General features: G+C 40.2%; 1 protein-coding gene across 1 annotated transcript in view; it reads left to right on the plus strand.

Annotated features, from left to right (window-relative positions):
- Positions 1-3,911: 3,911 nt before the first annotated feature.
- The window catches only part of TBC1D4 (TBC1 domain family member 4), a 77,715-nt gene continuing 61,358 nt past the window's right edge, over positions 3,912-20,268 (plus strand). The window contains 4 exon segments of the mRNA XM_023751728.1: positions 3,912-4,489; positions 6,395-6,484; positions 10,146-10,250; positions 16,568-16,700. Of these exon segments, the coding sequence (XP_023607496.1) occupies positions 3,953-4,489; positions 6,395-6,484; positions 10,146-10,250; positions 16,568-16,700 (865 nt within the window). The 5' untranslated portion in view covers positions 3,912-3,952.

Consider the following 20,268-nt stretch of genomic DNA (forward strand, 5'->3'; position numbering starts at 1 on the left):
ACAAGCAAAACCAGAGCTGAGTGTTAGATCAGTCTCGCAGCTCGTCTCTCTGCGGCCCAGCTCACTGAAAGCTGTGGTTAGCTATGACCTGAGAAAAGCTATTACAGGCAGCTAGAATTTAGGTTTCACAGTGTAGTTAACAACTCAAATGACTGGAAGGTTAAATGGCTCAGTTCAGTCCAGATGATGAGCTTTGCTTGTATAAGCTGGATCATTAACTGTATCACATGTAGGTGCTGAGCCTTTACCTGTGGTTAGAGGGAGGTGTCCTGTGAGACTAGAAATTCAGACACTGATCGGTCCTTCCTGTAAGAGCTCTCAATATAATAGAAGAGAAAAAGTACAAACAGGTAATACAGAGTGAGTGACACAACGGAGGTTGAGTTGACTTTATTTTCAGCCTGAATGGTGGAATACAATATAACTTTAATAACGCACCAAAACAATTTCAATATTTGTAACAAGATAAAAATTCTTCAGGTTCATAAAATCCTGCTGATAACTATTTCTGTCCGTACTTTTACAGAAACATGTTTGGAAATTTAGAAGCATGTTGGTTGCAAAATCAGATGAAAAATATTTAATAAAAAGATGGTTTTTAAGGAAGAAAGGATATTCCATCTTAGGGCTTTGCCCACTGCACTAGAATCATCTTAACTTTTGCAGGGTTTAATGTCAGCTAGCTCACTTCCATAGCTTTGAACCTTGGCAGGTATTGAAGTAAAAAGAAAATGCCAGAGCGCTAAGGCTGCTGGTCATGCTTTAGTACAAAACACCTGACCGTTTCCCTGAACCATGCCAAGTGTTCAGGGCGAGTCATTGAAACTATAGTGTTTGGACTTTATCTTTTTATAACAGCCAGCTGAAATTATTGTGATTTTTAAATTGTGAATTCTCTGGCAGTATATTCCAAATAATTACATGGAAGAGAAGAAATTCTGGATTTAGAGTTGGTGCTGGAAGATTCGAAGATATACCGTAGGTGTCTGAATGTGAAGCAGCCCTGAAGATCAGATGATCTCCTCTTTTTCCAAAGATAAAAATGACCAAAGAGGTTTTGTTGCTAGTACACATATTGAGGGTCTGATATGTACCAGGAATTGTTCTAGGCTCTGGGGATACAACAAGGAAAAAATGAAGAAGGATGGAAGGAAGGAAGGAAAGAAGGAAGGGAGGGAGGGAGGGAGGAAGGAAGGGAGGAAGGGAGGGACAAATCACCACCCTCCTAGAGCTTATATTTTAGCAAATAAATCATACAAAATGTTAAAGGTGGTAAGTGCTATGGAGAGCAATAAAGTAGGGGGAAAAAATCCAGGAAAATGCTGGCTGTGTCAGTGTGTGTGTGTGTGTGTGTGTGTGTGTGTGTGTGTGTGTGTCTTTTCCAGTGGGTCATATTCAGATGACAAGGACCCTGTACATTGAAGTGTTAGGTCTGATCAAATAATTGAATCAATACCCGCTCCATTGGGAACTGACCTTTAGACCACTTCACAACAGACATTCCCTCTCTTTTAAGACCATGTTCCATTTGCCAAGACCATTCCCCTTCCCCTTTAGACCTTCCCAGGATCCGGACCCGCCCATAGAATTCTCCACCCAGAAAAAGCCCACCTAGAGTCCTTTAAAATCTCTGACTTCCATCCCTGGGGACTGATGTCATTTTGGGGCTCAGCCCATCTGGTATCCAGATGACCTAATCTATACTAATAAAAGGGCTGTGGCCGTGACACTAACACTGTCATGACAAAACAAGCAGTGCTCTCTGTCGGGGCTGGCTTCCCTGGGGCTCCGGCTTTGTCAGGAAGGACATCTGGATGTCTGGAAGGTCGTTTGGCTGTCTGGTCTAATTACCATATCACACTTTTATTATTATAGATAGTTACCATGCTATATATTACATCCCCAGAGCTTATTTATCTTTTAACTGGAAGTTTGTACCTTTGACTACCATTCCCCCCACCGTTGGCTTCTGGCAATCACCAATTTCTTCTGTTTCTATGAGCCCTTTTTGTTTTTGTTCTTGGATTCCACATATAAGTGAGATCATATAGTATTTGTCTTTGTCCAATTTACTTTACTTTGCAAAATGCCCTTAAGGTCCATCCATGTTGTCCCAAATGGCAGGATTTCCTTCTTTTTTATGGCTAAATAATATTCCAGTGTGTGTGTGTGTGTGTGTGTGTGTGTGTGTGTGTGTGTATTTCACATTTTCTTTATCCATTTATCTGTTAATGGACACTTAGGTTGTTTCCATGTCTTGGCTTTGTGAATAATGTTGCAGTGAATGTGGGAATGCAGATATCTTTTCAAGATAGTGATTTTGGTTCCTTTGTATATATGCCCAGAAGTAGAATTACTGGGTCATAAGGTAGCCCTATTTGTAATAGTTTGAGAAACGTCCATACTGTTTTCCACAGAGGCTGCAGCAATTTACATTCGCATCAACAGTGCACAAGGGTCCCTTTTTTGCATGTCTGCATCAGCACTTGTCATCACTTGTCTTTTTGATGATATCATTTCAACAGGTGTGAGGTGATGTCTCATTGTGGTTTTTTTTTTTTTTTAATCCTCACCTGAGGATATTTTTTTCATTGCTTTTTTCAGAGTGAGTAGAAGGGAAGGGGGGGGCGATGAAAGAGAGAGAGGGAGAAGAAAAGAGAAACATCAGCGTGTGAGAGACAAATCGACTGGTTGCCTCTCGCATGAGCCCTGACTGAGCGTGGGAGTGGACCTGAAACCCAGGTATGTGCCCTTGACTGGGATCGAATTCAAGACCTTTTGGTGTGCAGGTCAATGCTCTAACCATTTAGCAACACTGGCCAGGGCTCTCATTGTGGTTTTGATTTGCATTTCCCTGATAATTAGGGAGTGTTCACTTGTTGATAAACATTTGTGAGTTTTTTTCCCCTGTTTTGGGGTGTTTTGACTAAGGCTTCTGTGAATATTCATGCACAAGCTTTTATGTGAACATAAATTTTCAGGGCTTTTGGCTAAATCTCAAGATAGTGATAGCAGTGGAATGATTGGATCCTTTGTTAAGTCTGTGTTTAACTCCTAAGAAACTGCTGAACAGTTTTCTAAAGTGGTTGTGCCTTTGTACATTTCCAAATACAATGTATGAAAGTTCCAATTGCTTTACCTCCCAGTGGGCATGTAAGCCATTCTAATAGGTGTGTAATGTTGTCTTACTATGGCTTTAATTTGTATTCTTCCTGATGGCTAATGCTGATGGTGTGTGGATTTTAATTTGTTGATCTGAAAAGTTGAAACTTTGGTTCCTGTTCGCCGAGGCTCATAATAACTTTTATTTATTTATTCATGTATTTTCAATCATTACACTTTTAAAAATTTTATCTTTTCCCCTTAATTTTCATTCCTCACAATCCTATATACTAGTAATAAAAGGCTAATATGCAAATTGTGCCCTTGGGAGTTCGATCCACTGGGAGTTTGACTGCTCACTATGACGTGTGCTGACCACCAGGGGGCGGCCCAGAACGAAGGCAGCCAGGGGAAGGAAAGCCCCAATCAGCCCTGATTGCAGGCCAGGTTTAGGGATCCACCTGTGCACAAATTTTGTGCACCGGGCTTCTAGTAACTTATAAAATTACTCAAAAGGTAGACTATGATTTATTAAAGGTTGATAGTGGCCTATATCATTCATGGTTTTGTTGTTTGGAAAATGAATACATTTAAAAGGAGAATGTATAATATGATATCATTAAATGTCAAATCTTACTTCCAAGTCATGTATGTCTGATAGTGTAATTTAAATTTTACATAGGGTCTGGCTGTTACTTTCTATATTTTATCATTCGGTAGCATTCTGTGTGATAATAACAGGTCTAGGAAACATACATGATCTCTAAAGAGTTGGCTGAAATGAGAATTGTAAATTATCTTTTAGGTTCCCGATGTTATCAGCAGCATAAGGCAGTTGTCTAAAGCTGCCATGAAAGAGGATGCCAAGCCCAGCAAAGACAACGAGGACGCCTTCTACAACTCCCAGAAGTTCGAAGTCCTGTACTGCGGGAAGGTGACCGTGACCCACAAGAAGGCCCCGTCCAGCCTCATCGACGACTGCATCGAGAAGTTCAGCCTGCACGAGCAGCAGCGCCTCCGGGGCCAGGGCGAGCACGGCCCCGACGCCGCCAACCACCGGGCCGTCTTCGAGGTGGAGGGGCCCAGCTCCCCCGCAGACATTCTGTTGGAGGAAGACGATGACATCCCCGACACCCACCCTGCCTTGCCAGCCGTGGCCAGCCAGCCTGCGCTGGCCAGCTCTCGAGGTTGCTTCCCAGAGCGGATTTTGGAGGATTCTGTCTTTGATGACCCGCAGGAGTTCCGCTCCCGGTGCAGCAGCGTCACCGGCCTGCAAAGGAAAGTCCCAGAGAACAGCCACAAACCACAGCCACGAAGGCGACACGCCAGCGCGCCCAGCCACGTGCAGCCCTCGGACTCGGAGAAGAACAGAACCATGCTGTTTCAGGTGCTGCCCTGCAGGGGGCTCTGCGGCTCCTCAGCCCTTGCTAGACAGAAGCACTCATCCTGCAATAATCCAACTTTTATTTCTCCCCTCCTTGGGAAGCAGATAAGGCAGGTGGAGAAAGAAAGGAAAGGAGAGAAGGGCTGAGAGACAGGCATGGAATGTGGATTGTAAGAAATGAGGGAGCAGGGAGAGATGGAGAGAAAAGCAATTAAAGAAAGGAGATTCCTGGAAAGCTAGTGAAAGGCCTAAGAACAGAAGACGACTCTTACTATCACCAGCAATTTGCCTTAGGGGGATTCATAGATAAAAGTTGCTGTTTTTTTAATAACTGTAGAAAGCCAGTTTTTGTTGTTGTTATTGTTTATGGGAGTCCACAGTGACCTTCAGTCACGACTTTTACTTCATTTGGGACCCTGAAGGGACGGTTTTATCTTTATCTTTTTTTCAATCCTCACCCAAGGATATGTTTATTGATTTTAGAGGGAGGAAGGGAGAGAAGACATCACTCCCCGGTCAGTAGCCATGTGCCCTGACTGGGAATCAAACCTGCAGCCTTTTGTTGTGTGGGTTAATGCTCCAACCAACTGAGCCACACAGCCAGGCCCAGAAAGTCAGTTTTCTAGATTATTTAAAGACGGGACTCTGGAGAGTGAGATTAGGCACGGAGGAGAGGAAAAGGAAAAGTCCAGAGGCTTATAGGTGTGTTTTCAGATGAGATTATACACAAAAGAGAAGGTTAAAGAAGCACCAGAGGCCTCATTATCTACTGGATCGGGGATTAAAATAATTTGGTGCATGCTATATTTATTATAGGTATAAAAGATACCGTCTTAATTATAAAAAGTTTTTGAAGTTTTACAGGATATCACTTAAAAGAGCTTAATTTGTTACAAAGCCTTGTAGAGGTTCTTTAATCCTGAGTTTGTAAGGTTAGTTTTCTTAAAAAAAAAAAAAAGTGTTGCTGTCCTTTATATCCTGTTATAAAGAACCCAGGAAAAGGAAATTCCACAGCATAACTTGGTAAACAGTCCCTGTGTGTAATATTTCCTTCATCAGAAGTTCGTAAGTTCTTTAGTTTGTTCTTTTAAAAAAGTTAATATCACTCTAAGCGTATTATTAAAGTGTCTATCGTCTTGCCTTTGGTGACGTGTTAACTGTTGACCCTCTTCTTTGGGCTGTGGGATTTATTGTTTTTCTTAGCTAGCCACAGTCCATGATGTTAATTTTTCTGAAGAGTTGTTTATTTAAAAAAAATTTAATTATCTGTCCAATGGCAAATGGTATATCTTTTTGTTGACCATTTGGGAGAAAGTATGATCATAAATTATAACTAAATAATTGGTATTTTTAGAAAGCACAAAGTAAGGAAAGGTTACATTTTTTTTGAAGAGACAATCACTTTTATTTTATTTATTTATTTATTTTTAATACATTTTATTGATTTTTTACAGAGAGGAAGGGAGAGGGATAGAGAGTTAGAAACATCGATGAGAGAGAAACATCGATCAGCTGCCTCCTGCACACCACCTACTGGGGATGTGCCCACAACCAAGATACATGCCCTTGACCGGAATCGAACCTGAGACCTTTCAGTCCACAGGCCGACGCTCTATCCACTGAGCCAAACCGGTTATGGCGAGACAATCACTTTTAATCTGAAAACAAAAGGTATCTTGTAAATTAAGACCAACTTAATTGTTATGATTTTTAGATAAAAGAAAGAAGTTTTATGAGGCTGCTGATATTTGGAGTTGAAATATTGGTTGGATTGGATGATGAAGCACATGTGAATATGTATTTCTGGATATAGCATTTGAATCTATATTATTAGTTGAATATTTAATTATAAAGTAGGATGTTAGGCCCTTGAGTGTTGAAATTAATTGGAATGTTTTTATTTTTAAGGTTGGGCGGTTTGAGATCAACCTTATCAGTCCAGACACTAAATCAGTTGTGCTCGAAAAGAATTTTAAAGACATCTCTTCTTGTTCGCAGGTATGTATTGAAGTAGATCATAGCTTTGAGGAAACCAACCAAATCTTGTTTCTAAATTAGCCACAAAGTGACTGGGCTTAAACATCTTCAAATTGGGCATTCTTAAAAAAAATTAAAACATTTTAAGTGGATTTGTCTTAAATTGAGAGTGTTGATGTGTTTGTGTCTATGTCAGTAACAAAAGCCTGCTCCGGTTCCTCAGTGTCAGAATAGTTTGTCCTCATTTTCATCAACCCTTTCTCTTCGTAGCGTCACTTCATTAAATTCGTCCCACTGTTGGAATTTTTGTGGTGGTGAGTTCTCTTAAAAAATACCTTCACAGATGGTGTTCCTCCAAGTCTTGGTCACTGGGACTTGTGGGTATCACTGAGTCATGTTTGCTCTTTACACCATAGTAGGCAGTAAAAGGAGAACCGGTACTTTCAAATTCTGTTAATGTAAAGCCTAAATTTTGAAAAGAAAATTTTGGTGTATTTTTGTTCTGTTTATTTTAAATTCATAAACTGTGTCTTTGAAACTTGTTTAAATAGTTGATATAGTTAAATGTGTACAAGTCATATTAGACACAAACTAGTGTCCTAAATACCATACTGATAATTTAGAATATCTATCCAAAAGTTAGAACTACCTAAATATTTTGTAAACATAGAAAAAAATTGTGAAGATGTTGGAGTAGAGGGAGTATCTAAATCTAAATATGGGCAGGTTAAAAATGCAAGGATGCCTCTGGAATAGAGAAGGATTAACTTCTTTCCTAGCAAGGTGACTTAGATATACCTACAGGGATCTGATTTTGTCAAAATCTCTTCCTATGTTTTAATGTTGAAAAATCAAGACTTTTTAAAATTGATTTTTAGAGAGAGAGGAAGGGAGAGGGAGAGAGAGGGAGAGAGAGAGAGAGAACATTGATGTGAGAGCAAAACATGGATTTGCTGCCTCCTTCATGCCTCCTACTGGGGATCTAGCCCACAACCCGGGCAAGTGCCCTGACCTGGAATTGAACCAGAAACCTTTCAGTGCAAGGGGTGATGCTCAACCAACTGAGCCACACTGGTCAGAGCAAGACTGTCTTTAAAAAAAATTGTTTTTGGAGTTAACATTACCATAGGTATGATATTAAGACATTTTCCCCTTTGAAAATGATAAGCTTTTGTATATCTTTTTAATTATTCACTTCAGCCTCAGCTAATGCTGTTTCATTTTGTTCTATTATGTGAATACATAAAATTATGTTGTAAAGGTAAAAATTTTCTACTCTAATAAGAGATAGAAGCAGCATATCTCTATAGGAAGAATATATTCCAAATTTTTAAATTGCCATTTAAAAGACAAAAAATTGAGTAGAAAGATTATTCACTTTAATGGAAAAAGTATTTATTGACCATTCTCATAATTATCTGTTTACTGGGAGTCCCTGCAAGATCCTAAGCTCTGTGAGGGCAGGTGTTTTATTCTGTGGTGTCTTATACAGAGTATCAGAAGAAGATGTGCTACAACAGATCTTAACACTTAGGTATTCAGTAAATGTTGAGTGGATATTTCTACATGTAGGGCCTTGTGCCAAGTACTGGGGAGAGAGTGGTATATAAACTAGTGTAGTTATTGCTCCCCTCCCCCCAGAGCACAAAGAATCATCCTAAAAAGTGCTGCTCACCCCGCAGTCCCCAAGCCTTTCTGTAAGAAAACTGGCAATACTCATTGAACACCCAAAGGGGAAAAAAAAAATAGTTAAAAAACAACAACAAAAAACCCAGCTAAGTCCAATATGTAAAACTGGCAGGTCAAATGTGGTTTTTGCTTTTTCCTTTCTTTTTTAAAAAGCAACCTTTCTATTCTGACATTCTACACAAAAATATGACAGAAATTTGTGGAAAGGCCTTTGAATGGAATAATTGTCAGGTTAACCCTTGCTCCTCACTGAGTGGCTCTGCTCTTATTACTTCTTTCCCCAGAATTGAACTGATATCATGTGGCCACTTCCAGGAATAGGCCTGTTTTTTAACACATGCACACCTACTGAGGTTTCATTCTTTGGAATCAGTAGGACTGTGTCTTTGGCAAGCAAGGGGAACAAGAGAGTGGTTTACTGTACTGGAAATAGTGCCACTGCCTGAAACTCACTGAGCTAATGAGGTCCTATGAATTTCCCCCATTTAGTACTAAGCTAGTAAAGGATATTCTTTAATCACCAATGAGTTGTACCAGATGGAGCTGACTTTCACCTCATGAATTATAGCCTCACTCCTCACTATAGACTTTTTCCTTTTTATCAGAGTTGATTTCCTTTCACCATATCTATTGGGTAGTTTGAGCTTATTATTATAAGAACTAGAGGCCCAGTGCACAAAATTCATGCACGGGGGGGGGGGGGGGGTATGTGGTGTTCCTCAGCCCAGCCTGCGCCCTCTGCAATCTGGGACACCTCGGGGGATGTCCGACTGCCAGTTTAGGCCTGTGGGATTGGGCCTAAATTGGCAGTCGGACATCCCTCTCACAATCTGGGACTGCTGGCTCCTAACTGCTCACCTGCCTGCTTGCCTCTAACCGCCTCTGCCTGCCGGCCTGATCGCCCCTAACTGCTTTCCCCTGCCGGCCTGATTGCTCCCTAACTGCTCTCCCCTGCCTGCCTGATCACCCCTAACCACCTCTGCCTCGGCCCCCGCCACTGTGGCTTTGTCTGGAAGGATGTCCAGGAGACATCTGGTCTAATTAGCATATTACCCTTTTATTAGTATAAATAGTGGTTACCATTTAGCAAACGTGCCAGGAACTATGATAGATATTTCTTAGTTCCAAATCACAAAAATGTTTTGCAATTAGTGCCATTTCCACTCTTTTATAACAAAAAATGGCGCCTCAGAGGTAATTACTAACATCCCAGAGCAATGCCTCATACCTTTAAGTGGTTGAACTAAGATTGAAACTCAAATCTGTCTGACTCCAAACCCCCGACCCTGCACACTTTTTTTTTTCTTCTCATTGGGATTTAGGTTGATTGCAGGACAACTTTAAATTTTTGCCTACCTGGCTTTTCAAAATCCCATGCTTGCTATTAAAATAACAAGGTACTGTCTACTAATTGGTATGTATGTATTCAGGCTGACTGAGATTCACAAGTGACTCAGAATTTTTTAGTAAGTGTAGCTGAGTTTATTTAGCTGAGCCTACATTCAGGGAGCACAGTGATTTGTGCATTTGGAAAACTGACATCTGCAATAATTTCTTTAATGTATCGTTTTCTAGCGGGTTTAGCTCCTTAAGGTCTATAAGTAGATAAATGTTCTAGTATTTTTAATGCACACTTTAGGGAATTGTATGCCATTTAATTAGAGCATTGTTAGATATGGCTTTTCTGATCCTTAGCCTTTGGGAAACAGGGTTTATGATGAATCACCCATTCACTGAGTAGCAGTTCATCATATTTTCCTTCTGTGGCACTGAGTAAACAGTGTTTGTCTGAAATAAAAAAAAAAGAGTTTTTGGTTTCATCCTTTATTTGATGTATCAAAAGGCCACCATATAAATTTGGTGTGACATTATGTTCCCTGTCACAGTGCTGGAAGGAGACTGGTGGAAGTGTGAAAGCATGGAACTAATGTTGATTTTCATAGCGTTGATTAAAAGGACATATTCCCATAAACACCACTTCTTTCCCTGCCAGGGTATAAAGCACGTGGACCACTTTGGCTTTATCTGTCGGGAGTCCCCAGAGCCTGGGCTGAGCCAGTACATCTGTTACGTGTTCCAGTGTGCCAGTGAATCTCTGGTAAGTGGTGTGATTGTTTCTGCCCAGAATTCCGGCTAACGGGAGGCACGTCTCTTATGACCCCAGCCTCACAGAACAGCGATCCGTGGAAAAAAGAAGAGGACGTCTAGAAGTAGGGTTCTGCTCTTTAAAGGAGCACAAGAATAGGGAAAACAGAAATTGCCATGGTAATTGTTAAGCCGAGATACTTTCTTGAGTTTAGCAAATCCAGTCATCTTATCAGGAGTATTTTTTAAAAGTAGGAAAAGACTAATAATAGAAGAGCTGTTACTTTTTTCATTGCTCATGTAAGAATATATTCCCTTAATTGCTATAACATCTCAGGATACATAATGCTTCAGAGAATGGTTTTGTTTTATTTCATTAGCCCTGTCCTCATTTTGAAAATACTTCATTCTTTATGGTCTTTAGTCTTCCTTTTCTTTCTTTGGGGTTTGAAAGTCGATTCATGTCTTCAACCCCCTCCACCTTTTATGCGGGCTGTTGGAGTTTGGAAGAAATATGTAAGGCACACTTGGAAATACATCTGAGTGAATAAAAATATATTGATATTTTCCCCTAAAATTTCTTCCTTTTTCTTCTACTTGTGTTATCTTTCCTAACCATTTTAACACAAACCTTTAGATATATCACCATCATTTGAAGAAAGATATTTCCTTAGACATAGAATGATGCTTCCACAAACATTTCTCCCACACACACCTTAGACATACTCAAATGAGCCAGGCAGCATTCTCTTCATTTTCTCGGTGCATATTCCCCGTGTGGCTCTTGCCTTCCATAGTCTCAGCCTGGAGACTGAGTTTGGGAATCATGAGGAAATGGAAGTGCATGGATACCAAGGTGCTTTCTGACTAGTGCCTTCTGGGTCTCAGCCTTTTCCTCTGGGGATTATAGTGTTCTTGCCACTTTATTCGAGAGAGGTCCATATGAGTTTTGTTCTCACTCTAAGTAATTAACCACACCTATGGCAAAGCCAAATGCGGGTATCCAGGTGGCCACTCTGTAGTAGTTCAGTTCAGGACTTGAGAGAGAAGTTTGAGGGTCGGTGTTACGTAGATGACAGTTGAAGGCATGGAGGTGGATGAGCACCCTGCGGGAAGTAGGAGAGAGAAAGCCAAAGAGAACCAATGACTCAATACGGGGAAGTGCCCCCCAAGTAAGAGGTAGGCAGAAAGATAATGGAGGATAATCTGTCACCCACGCCCACTGCCCCACTGCCCCTGCTCAGCTCACTCGTTACTACTTCCCTTCTCTGTCCCTCTTTTTGACCTAAGACCGATTCTTCCACCAGGTTTTGGATCCTTTACTCTCGTCCCTTCCCCAAATCTGTCATATGGGCCATATTTTATTTTGGCAGCTCTATTTATCCAACTTCTCAATTTAGAAACCACAATGCATTTTCTTCACCTTCTATACCCACTGCTCACCAAATTCTATTAACTCAAGATAGAAATATCCCTTATATCCATCTTGCCTCCCTTTCTTTTCTGTCTGCTCCTTGACTCTGGGCATTTATCTTTTTACACTATTGCAGTTGTGTTCTAACTAGTCTCCCTGCCACTGGTTTAACCTGTCCTCTAGCCAGTTTCCTTGTTCACATTTCTTCATCAAAAACCAGTTTATGCCTCCTTGGTAAGGGACAAAGTCTAGATTGTCTAGCATGGCAGAGGGCTGCCTCATTCTCCTTCAGTCCCCACCCTTTCATGACAACGTCCTCACACATGCTGTTCTGTCCCCTGAGCTGTTCTCCAGGCCAGACCTCTGAGACTGGAGTGACAATCGGTGGGAGGTTCCTTTTGTTTGGTTTGCTGTTGAATCAGCAAATACTGTGTGCATGTGACTCATGAGATCTAGGATTTAAGTGAGTGTCTGGGGCTCACAGAAGTGCAGTTCAAGTTCAGAGGTCACTGTTGGTTCTCACATAGAGGGAGGAGTCTGCCGTGTCAGACAGCCAGAGCCAGGGCTCACTGCTTTTATGCTGCCGGGTGGGAAGGAGGCCACGTGGGCCTCAAGGGTCTGCCCTGCTGCTAAACGAGGAGATGGTGCCGGCCTTCGTTATCTATGTTTATATTCTCTTTCCTGCTGCTTCATTGGATGCGAAGCAGGCCTGGCCTTGCTCTCCTGTGGCCTGAGCCCACTTCCTCTTCTTTTCTACCATGCACATGTTAGGACCCAGCTTAAATATCACATCCTAGCGAAGCCTTTTCTGGTGCCTTTTTCAGGAATTGACTTCAGTTGCTCTGTCATCAGGGCACTTGCTCTACCTTGTGCACTAGCAGGTCACTAGCAGTTCTTACAAATCCCCGCACTTATTTATTTGTTCACAACTTCCTACCCCACTAGACTGTGCATGCCACTGGGCTGGGGTTGGCACCATTCATATTCTTGTTGTGTCCCCTCAGTGTTTCTAGGCTATTGGGGGCTTGGGAATAGTATTTTAATGATCAAGAGTGTATTATTCTTAACTTCAAGCAATCATTTTCTGGGTGCTGGGTCATCTTCGATGACTGGATAATCTGCATTAAAAGGAAGACTGTGGAAACCTTCTTACTTCCAACCTTTTTTACAAGTTTTGCTTTGCTTGTAGTTTTAGTATATTTGTTTTACCCTCGTGCATATAGAATGGGTTTTGGAAACAGGGATTCAGAGTAGAAAGACGTGCTGCGTCTTTCCACCCTAACAAGCTCCGTGACTAAGGCAACAGACGCGACCGGCTGAGAATGCCTTCCTGGTACATAGGAGCTGGACTAGAATCCCAGTTTGGGCACCATTATTCTGAAGGACAGGCCCATGCTAGAATCTTTGAAACTCTGTTTATTCTAATTTTATCAGAAGGCATCTTAAACAGAACAGCTAGTCATCAGAACTGCAAGCCAGGAGAAAAATATGTAAATTTCCTGCCTAACAGAGGATGGGCCAAGCAGCTGACATATGGAACAAAACACAACAGTCAGTTAAATAGTATAGGTCTGAGCACAGTGTTATGATTGATGTGGCTTGGCAGTTGTGTAAAACAAAATATTGCAAAACCACAGCATGCTGACTTCTCTGAGTACAAAGAATACGCAACTAGCATTTTTTTTTGTGGCAATTGCTGTGAATTGATAAATAGTATGGTGTTCTGATGGGTGCCGGAGTGTGATACTGGAAGTTTAGATGTTCAGTACTCCTTCCTGTTTAACCAACCCCTGAGGTTTATAGAAAATGTCATTTCTGTTTTCAACAAAATTGGTTTAAAAGGTGTGAAAAGATGAAAGTTACTGTTACTTATAGACAAGGAAAAAGTAAAACCCCACAGACAACAATATCCAGGGAAACTAGAACAATAACAAAAAAGATCCAGGCTACCAAGACTTAGATTTAAGTTTTTACAGAGAATTAGACTCCATAATCTTTTGAAGTCCTTACACATTCTGTGATTTTTAAGACTTATTCTAAAATGCTATAAAATACCTAAGTTTCGCATATAAATGTTTATGAACATTGTCTTCATTATGAATTTCATCTAAATATCATAAATTGGCTTTCTTTGTCTCACCTTGTACTTTTCAATGGAAATTTGCTTTTGCCTGATAATAACATTAAGAATACTTTCTTGCCGTAGCTGGTTTGGCTCACTGGATAGAGCGTTGGCCTGGGGACTGAAGGGTCCCAGGTTCGATTTTGGTCAAGGGCATGTACCTTGGTTGCAGGCACATCCCCAGTAGGGGGTGTGCAGGAGGCAGCTGATCGATGCTTCTCTCTCGTCGATGTTTCTAACTCTCTATCCCTCTCCCTTCCTCTCTGTAAAAAATCAATAAAATATATTTAAAAAAAAGAATACTTTCTTTTTGTTTGCAAATGATTGATTTATTTTCACCCATTCCTATACTTTTAACCTTTTAACACAACCTATGAGTTTTTGTTGTATCTCAACAAAAACAATTAAATTATTCACATTACATTAATTTGAAGTTGCAGTTTCTCTGTTCCTATAGTAGGACTCATAGGCCATATGGAAAAAAAAGGTGGATTAAAAAAATAAAACATTTAAAATTTTAGAAGTCAAAGTTTTTAGTAATATTTGTAGGCAGGAAGAAATTGGTAACCACATTTCAAACATAATTAAAATGGCCTTTTGATTCATCTGGAAATAGATAAAACATGAAAGTTTAGTATTTCTATTGGAGGGCTTTTACAAAGCAGTATTACTAAATATCAAGTAATAACCCTATATGAAAGCTAATCCCAAGATAAATGAGAAACAAAAAATAAATGAACAGTTGCATAAGTAATTGAAATTGCATTTTAATACATAACAAGGCAATGAAATCAAAATGTGAAGGCATTAAATGTAGTGATTTCATTTTCAAGAACTAGAAATCTTTATTTTTAATTACAGCATAAAAGAACATATTTTATGGATACTTCATTTTAATTCATAGAGTGATATAAAATTATTCATAAGCCTTTTCAGAGGTTGGTGATATAGTAAAACATAACTGAATAGTGACTGGCTACTTAGTATTTGAGCTCTCCTTTTAGTAATATTAGGAGAATAAGGTTTCTTTTTATTCTAAGTTCCGCATACACTCAAATGCAGAAGTAGATTGAATCCTTTAAACATTAGATTATTCTTCAACTAGGCCATAGGGGAAGGGGAAAAAGAGTCTTAAAAAAAACCCCACCAAAAACAGTTTACAAGCATGGTGCATGGTTTTGAGTATCAAAGGTAGTTCTGATGAGCCCTTAGTACTCCATAGCCCCCCATGCAGAGCCCAGACTGACCACAGTTGGGAAAACCACACCTAACATCAATGGTTGTCTCCCAGAGAAGGGGACATGGCCTGAGGTTGGCTTGACAATGCTTGAGAACGAGCTGTTAGTTGACCTGAAGGAAGCAACCAGGAAACTAGAATGCTAGGCTCACACTTATTGACTGAATCACTCGAAGAGCAAGGAAGAAAGTAGCTGGCAGTTTTTAAGCTGCTGGCCCAGTGGTGAGACCAGCTGTGAGACAACATGATATCAGAACTTCTTAGTGTCACCAATCAGAAGCAAGATGATAATAAATTAGAAGCCAAGAGATAAGATGAGCAACCTTTATAGTCTTCCCCAACATTGTTTAAATGGAATTCATTTACCCCAGAACTTTGCTTGAATATATTTTGTTTCTATACTAAAAATGATCCAGAAGTGTTATTGGTGGAAGTGGGGGATCTTCTTCCCCATTGGGTGCTGTGGGTCAGGTCCTTATGATATCTCGAGAAAAAAGAATTTTCCAGACTCTCACGGGAGGATGAGATGTGGTAGGAAGTTTCATTTTCGTGGAATTACATCCCTGCCCTTGCAAAGCCCCATTCCCCTTAATCCAGTCCTGGGAGATGTGCAGCTGGGGATTCAGTAGAGGAGAAGCAAAGGCAGCGTCCAAAGTTTCCTTTCCCTGGCGAAGTTGCATCCAGTTTAGCACTAGGCTAGTTGCAGTCCATTAGTCCATTGTGTGGGGTCCAGATGGCTGTGGGCCATGTGGGCGAATTCAGGGAAGCCAAGAGAGCGTGTCCCCTGCAACAGGAGGGCCACCCGGAGCCAAGAGAGCAAGAGTGACCTTCTTTGTTTAGGGGATTAGATATCTCAAATCTTCCCCCACACTTGCAGTTGCCATGGCGACTCTGGCCAATGACCTGTTCCCAGGTGTGATTGACAGAGGTCACCCAGACTTTACTGGGCAGGTGTCTATTCCCCCAGTGATCTCCTTCCCCCCAGTGATCTATGGGGAACAAACAGGTAGCCCCCTGGGGAGTGTTTAACTGTGGCTTTCTGGCAAAGCTGCACAAATGACATGCCTATATTTGGTCTTTCCTTTTGCTCCTTTCCAGTTATTCATAACTAGGTTCATTACAATGGTCTCAGAAGGACACAGTAAGTAGGATACCTGTTAACACAAGTGAATAGTAAACCTATTTTGTTGCTCCCTATATATTGCAGGTGAAACTTCCAAAGAGACCTTTGTCTGAGTAACGACTTAAACAGAGACCTGATTGACTATCAAACTGTCTGTGCTAGCATAACACTTCGTGGGATTCAAAAATAGCATTCCAGTAACAGACCGATCTTATGTTACACACATAAAATGGTCTAATTTTATCCCGCTTTCAATTATATGTATAATGGAAGGTCTGACTTCGAGACAATATTTTCTAAGAGTTCTGTAGTCATCAAAATTCTATGATTTATTATTTAGTCAGCATCAATAAAGCCTCACATTGCTGTTGGGGTTGTGATGTGTTACCGTGAATGCAGACTTTTATAGACCTGAGCTTTGTTTCTTCCTGTAGGTGGATGAGGTAATGCTGACTCTGAAACAGGCTTTCAGCACGGCGGCCGCCCTCCAGAGTGCCAAGACCCAGATCAAGCTGTGCGAGGCCTGCCCCATGCACTCTTTGCATAAGCTCTGTGAAAGGATTGAAGGTACGGTATAGCTTGGCCTTTGCAAACGAGAAGTTTGCTTTGGCATTTGGGAAGTGAGAAAGTTGGTACTGTCATCAAAAGCTTCTTTGTTTTGAGGTAAAACAAGGACCCAAAGGATCATTTCTCATGTCCAGTCAAATTTGTGTTGTCAGTCTCTCTTAGGTGCTTGGCTTCCTCCCCTTTCTTTCTCTCGTTTTTTATTTTTAACTTTTTTCTTTTTTTTTCTGAGGATAGACTCAAGGAAGGAACTTGTATTTCCCACAGTTCTTAAGATGTGCTATGTACAGAGTGGGAACTGACCAAATATTTGTTGAATGAATGAAGAGAGGCAAAACCATCTCAGAATATTGTCTATTTAAGTCTTTCCTTTTTCAAACCCTTTTACTTGATGAGGTAGGCCTTCCCCTACAAGTTTAAGACGGGGATGAAATTGTGTGGCTTTGAGGGACATTTAAACACGACAGAGATAGTAGTGATATCCTAAAGCAGGTTTAAAAAAATGTTCTGAGGAGGGGAAGGGGCATGAGGGAGAGGTGACTCTGTGATTCACCTTCCTTTCTTCTTATGTCTTACTAACAAAACACTTTTGAAAAATACCGCATAGGAGAAGAAACACAATTTAATGAACACTTGTTACGCGTCTCCTATGCACCAGACACTGTGCTAGGCACTGGGGATTCAGAAGTAATTGAGATGAGGACTGTGCCTCTAGAAAGCTTGCAGGTTAGAGTGCAAGACAAGCATGTGAGCCAGTAAATATAATTCAGCATGATAGGTATTACAATAGATGGGGAGAGTGCAAACTCCAGAACCGTGCAGAGAACGGTCTAATCATTGTAAGTGCAGATTGTGGTTTCCCCTCAGTGGGCAGCAGAATCATGGGCACATGGCAGAATCGATGATGGCCAGTGGTTTATTGAATATCCATTCAACTGTGTGATCAAGGACTATTTAAATGTAATATTCAGATTTTAAAACTTGTAAGAGTAATTTTATAGAATACACATTATTTTCAAACATATATTTAACTTTTCAGACAGGGACATTTTGTTTGGTGTATGGTAAAGGGAACATTATAAATCTGCGGAGGAAAGGCTGAATTACTCAAGATATGGTGGGTGTTGGGTCAGTTTGCTATCCAAAGAGAGAAAGATTCCTTCTCCTTATCTTACTGAATTTCACAGTAGATGGATTAAAGTCCTTGGTGTGTAAACAAACAAAATATTAAAATCATTAAAAGAAAATAAGACCATTGTTATGTCCTTACACAAAGAAGCCTTTAAGATGCAAAAATGGAAAAATTATTAAAAGAAGACATTGACAGATTTGAGTTTATAAAAATTTAAAATTTTTACCTAACAACAACTGTTTACTTGGAAGTTAAATGCTAAGCAACAAATGAGGAAGTAGCAGGTTGGTATACAGAATTTGTAAGAACTCTTATTATCTATAAGAAAAAGATAAAACCATCAGTAGGAAATTATGCAAATCAATTAAAAGACACCCCTTTGAAAAGGAAATTAAAAGGTTTAATAATAAAAATGAGAAGATCGCCAAGGCCGGTTTGGCTCGGTGGATGGGGCATCGGCCTGCGGACTGGGGGGTCCCGGGTTCGATTCCGGTCAAGGGCGCGTGCCTGGGTTGCGAGCACGTCCCCAGTGGGAGATGTGCAGGAGGCAGCTGGTCGATGTTTCTCTCTCATCGATGTTTCTGGCTCTCTGTCTCTCTCCCTTCCTCTCTGTGAGGGGTCTGTAAAATATATTTAAAAAAAAAAATGAGAAGATGCTCAATCTTACTACAGGTCAGAGACATGAAAATGAAAACAATAAGCGACTCATCAGATTAACTGTTGGTGAAATTGTAGGGATAATGGTACATTTATGTGATATTAATGGGAGTGCAAAGTAGAATAGACATTTTGGGAGGCAATTAATAGAAACTCACTAACCTAAAATTAACCCTGTTAACAAGCAGTTCCATGTCGTAATAAAGGAAACTCTCATATAGGTTCAGAAGGGGACGTTTTTATTTTCAAGGTTGTATTATCTGTAAAGAATGGAAAATTGGGAACAACCTATATGTGCATCAATAATGTAATTGAAGTGTGTTCGTATAATGGAGCAATGAATGGGAATGAATTTTAACTGTTTATCATCTCGGATACATCTTAAAATTATATTATTGAGTGAAAAAATAGTTTGCTGAATAACGCCTACATGTTGATGCTATCTCTGGAAAAATAAAATGATACCTTGTATTTCGTTAACATGAAAAGAAATTTGGTATTTATTTATTTATTTATTATTTATTTATTTAAAATGTTCATATCTTTAATGACCACATATAATCCTTACAGAGCAAACAATAACAGTACAGATCTCCCTTTTATATTTTTAAAATACATTTTATTGATTTCAGAGAGAAGAAGGGAGGAGAGAGAGAAACATCAATCATGAGAGAGAATCATCCATCGGCTGCCTCCTGTACCCCCCATAATGGGGATCAAGCCTGCAATCCAGACATGTGCCCCGATGGGGAATCAAACAGTGACCTCCTGATTCATAGGTTGATGCCCAACTACTGAGCCACGTTGGCCGGGTACAAAACATTGGTCTATTTTTAGACTTACATAGAAGTTTCAGGGTATTTCCAAATATTCTACCCCCATTCTCCCTCCCCCTGCCAATTGTTAACATCTTTTATAGCCCAGTGCAGTGATCAGAACAGGATATTAACATTAGTACAATAGTATTATCCAAACGAAACACTTCATTTGATCTTCACCATTTTTTTTCACTCATGTCCTTTCTTGTTGTTCCAGGATTTCAGTCAGGATCCTACATTGCATGCAGTTGTTATTTCACCCTGGACACCTAGTCTACAACTCTTCCTCAGTCTTGCATGACTTTGACATCCCCAATGAGTGTTGCTCAGTTATTTTGCTGAATGCCCTTCATTTTGGCCTGTTGATGTCTTCTCACATTTGGACTGAGGTCCCTCCTCCCTGACCAGAGCACAACAGAGTGGTGCTTGCATCCTTCTTGGCGCATCATATCATGATGTTTACAGGTTTCATTACTGGTCAGATTAACCTCATCACTGGTCAGGGTGGTCTCAGGAATTTTCCACTACAAAAGTACTGTTGTTCCTCACAGACTTAACAAATATTTTAGGGAAGACAGTTGAATCTACACAAATCTCTTTTCTCTCATGCCTTTGCCCACTGATTCTATAAAAGGCAAATTTAGCTCTACTTATAATGTTCTGATATTTTTAAAATGTAGGACTTATATTATTTGGGTTAGTGAAATATAAAACACATATATATTTACTGACAGTGAATATGCCCCAAATGTCAATAGAATAAAGATGAGTAATATTTTTCTCTGTGAGTTTTTAGTTTTCAAACCTCACACTATAAAAATAAGTTATGTATCTGTAGACAAAGCTAAACACTTAGGAGTAAAGAAGTGCCTTTGTATTTCTTTTTTTAAAAGCTACATTGTAGTGCATTTTAAAATATATTTTCTATTACAGAAAAGAAGTTTTTAAACCTTCCCACAAGTAG

Source organism: Myotis lucifugus, unplaced genomic scaffold (genome assembly GCF_000147115.1).
Source record: "Myotis lucifugus unplaced genomic scaffold, Myoluc2.0 scaffold_24, whole genome shotgun sequence".
In the NCBI taxonomy this organism is placed as follows: Eukaryota; Metazoa; Chordata; class Mammalia; order Chiroptera; family Vespertilionidae; genus Myotis; species Myotis lucifugus.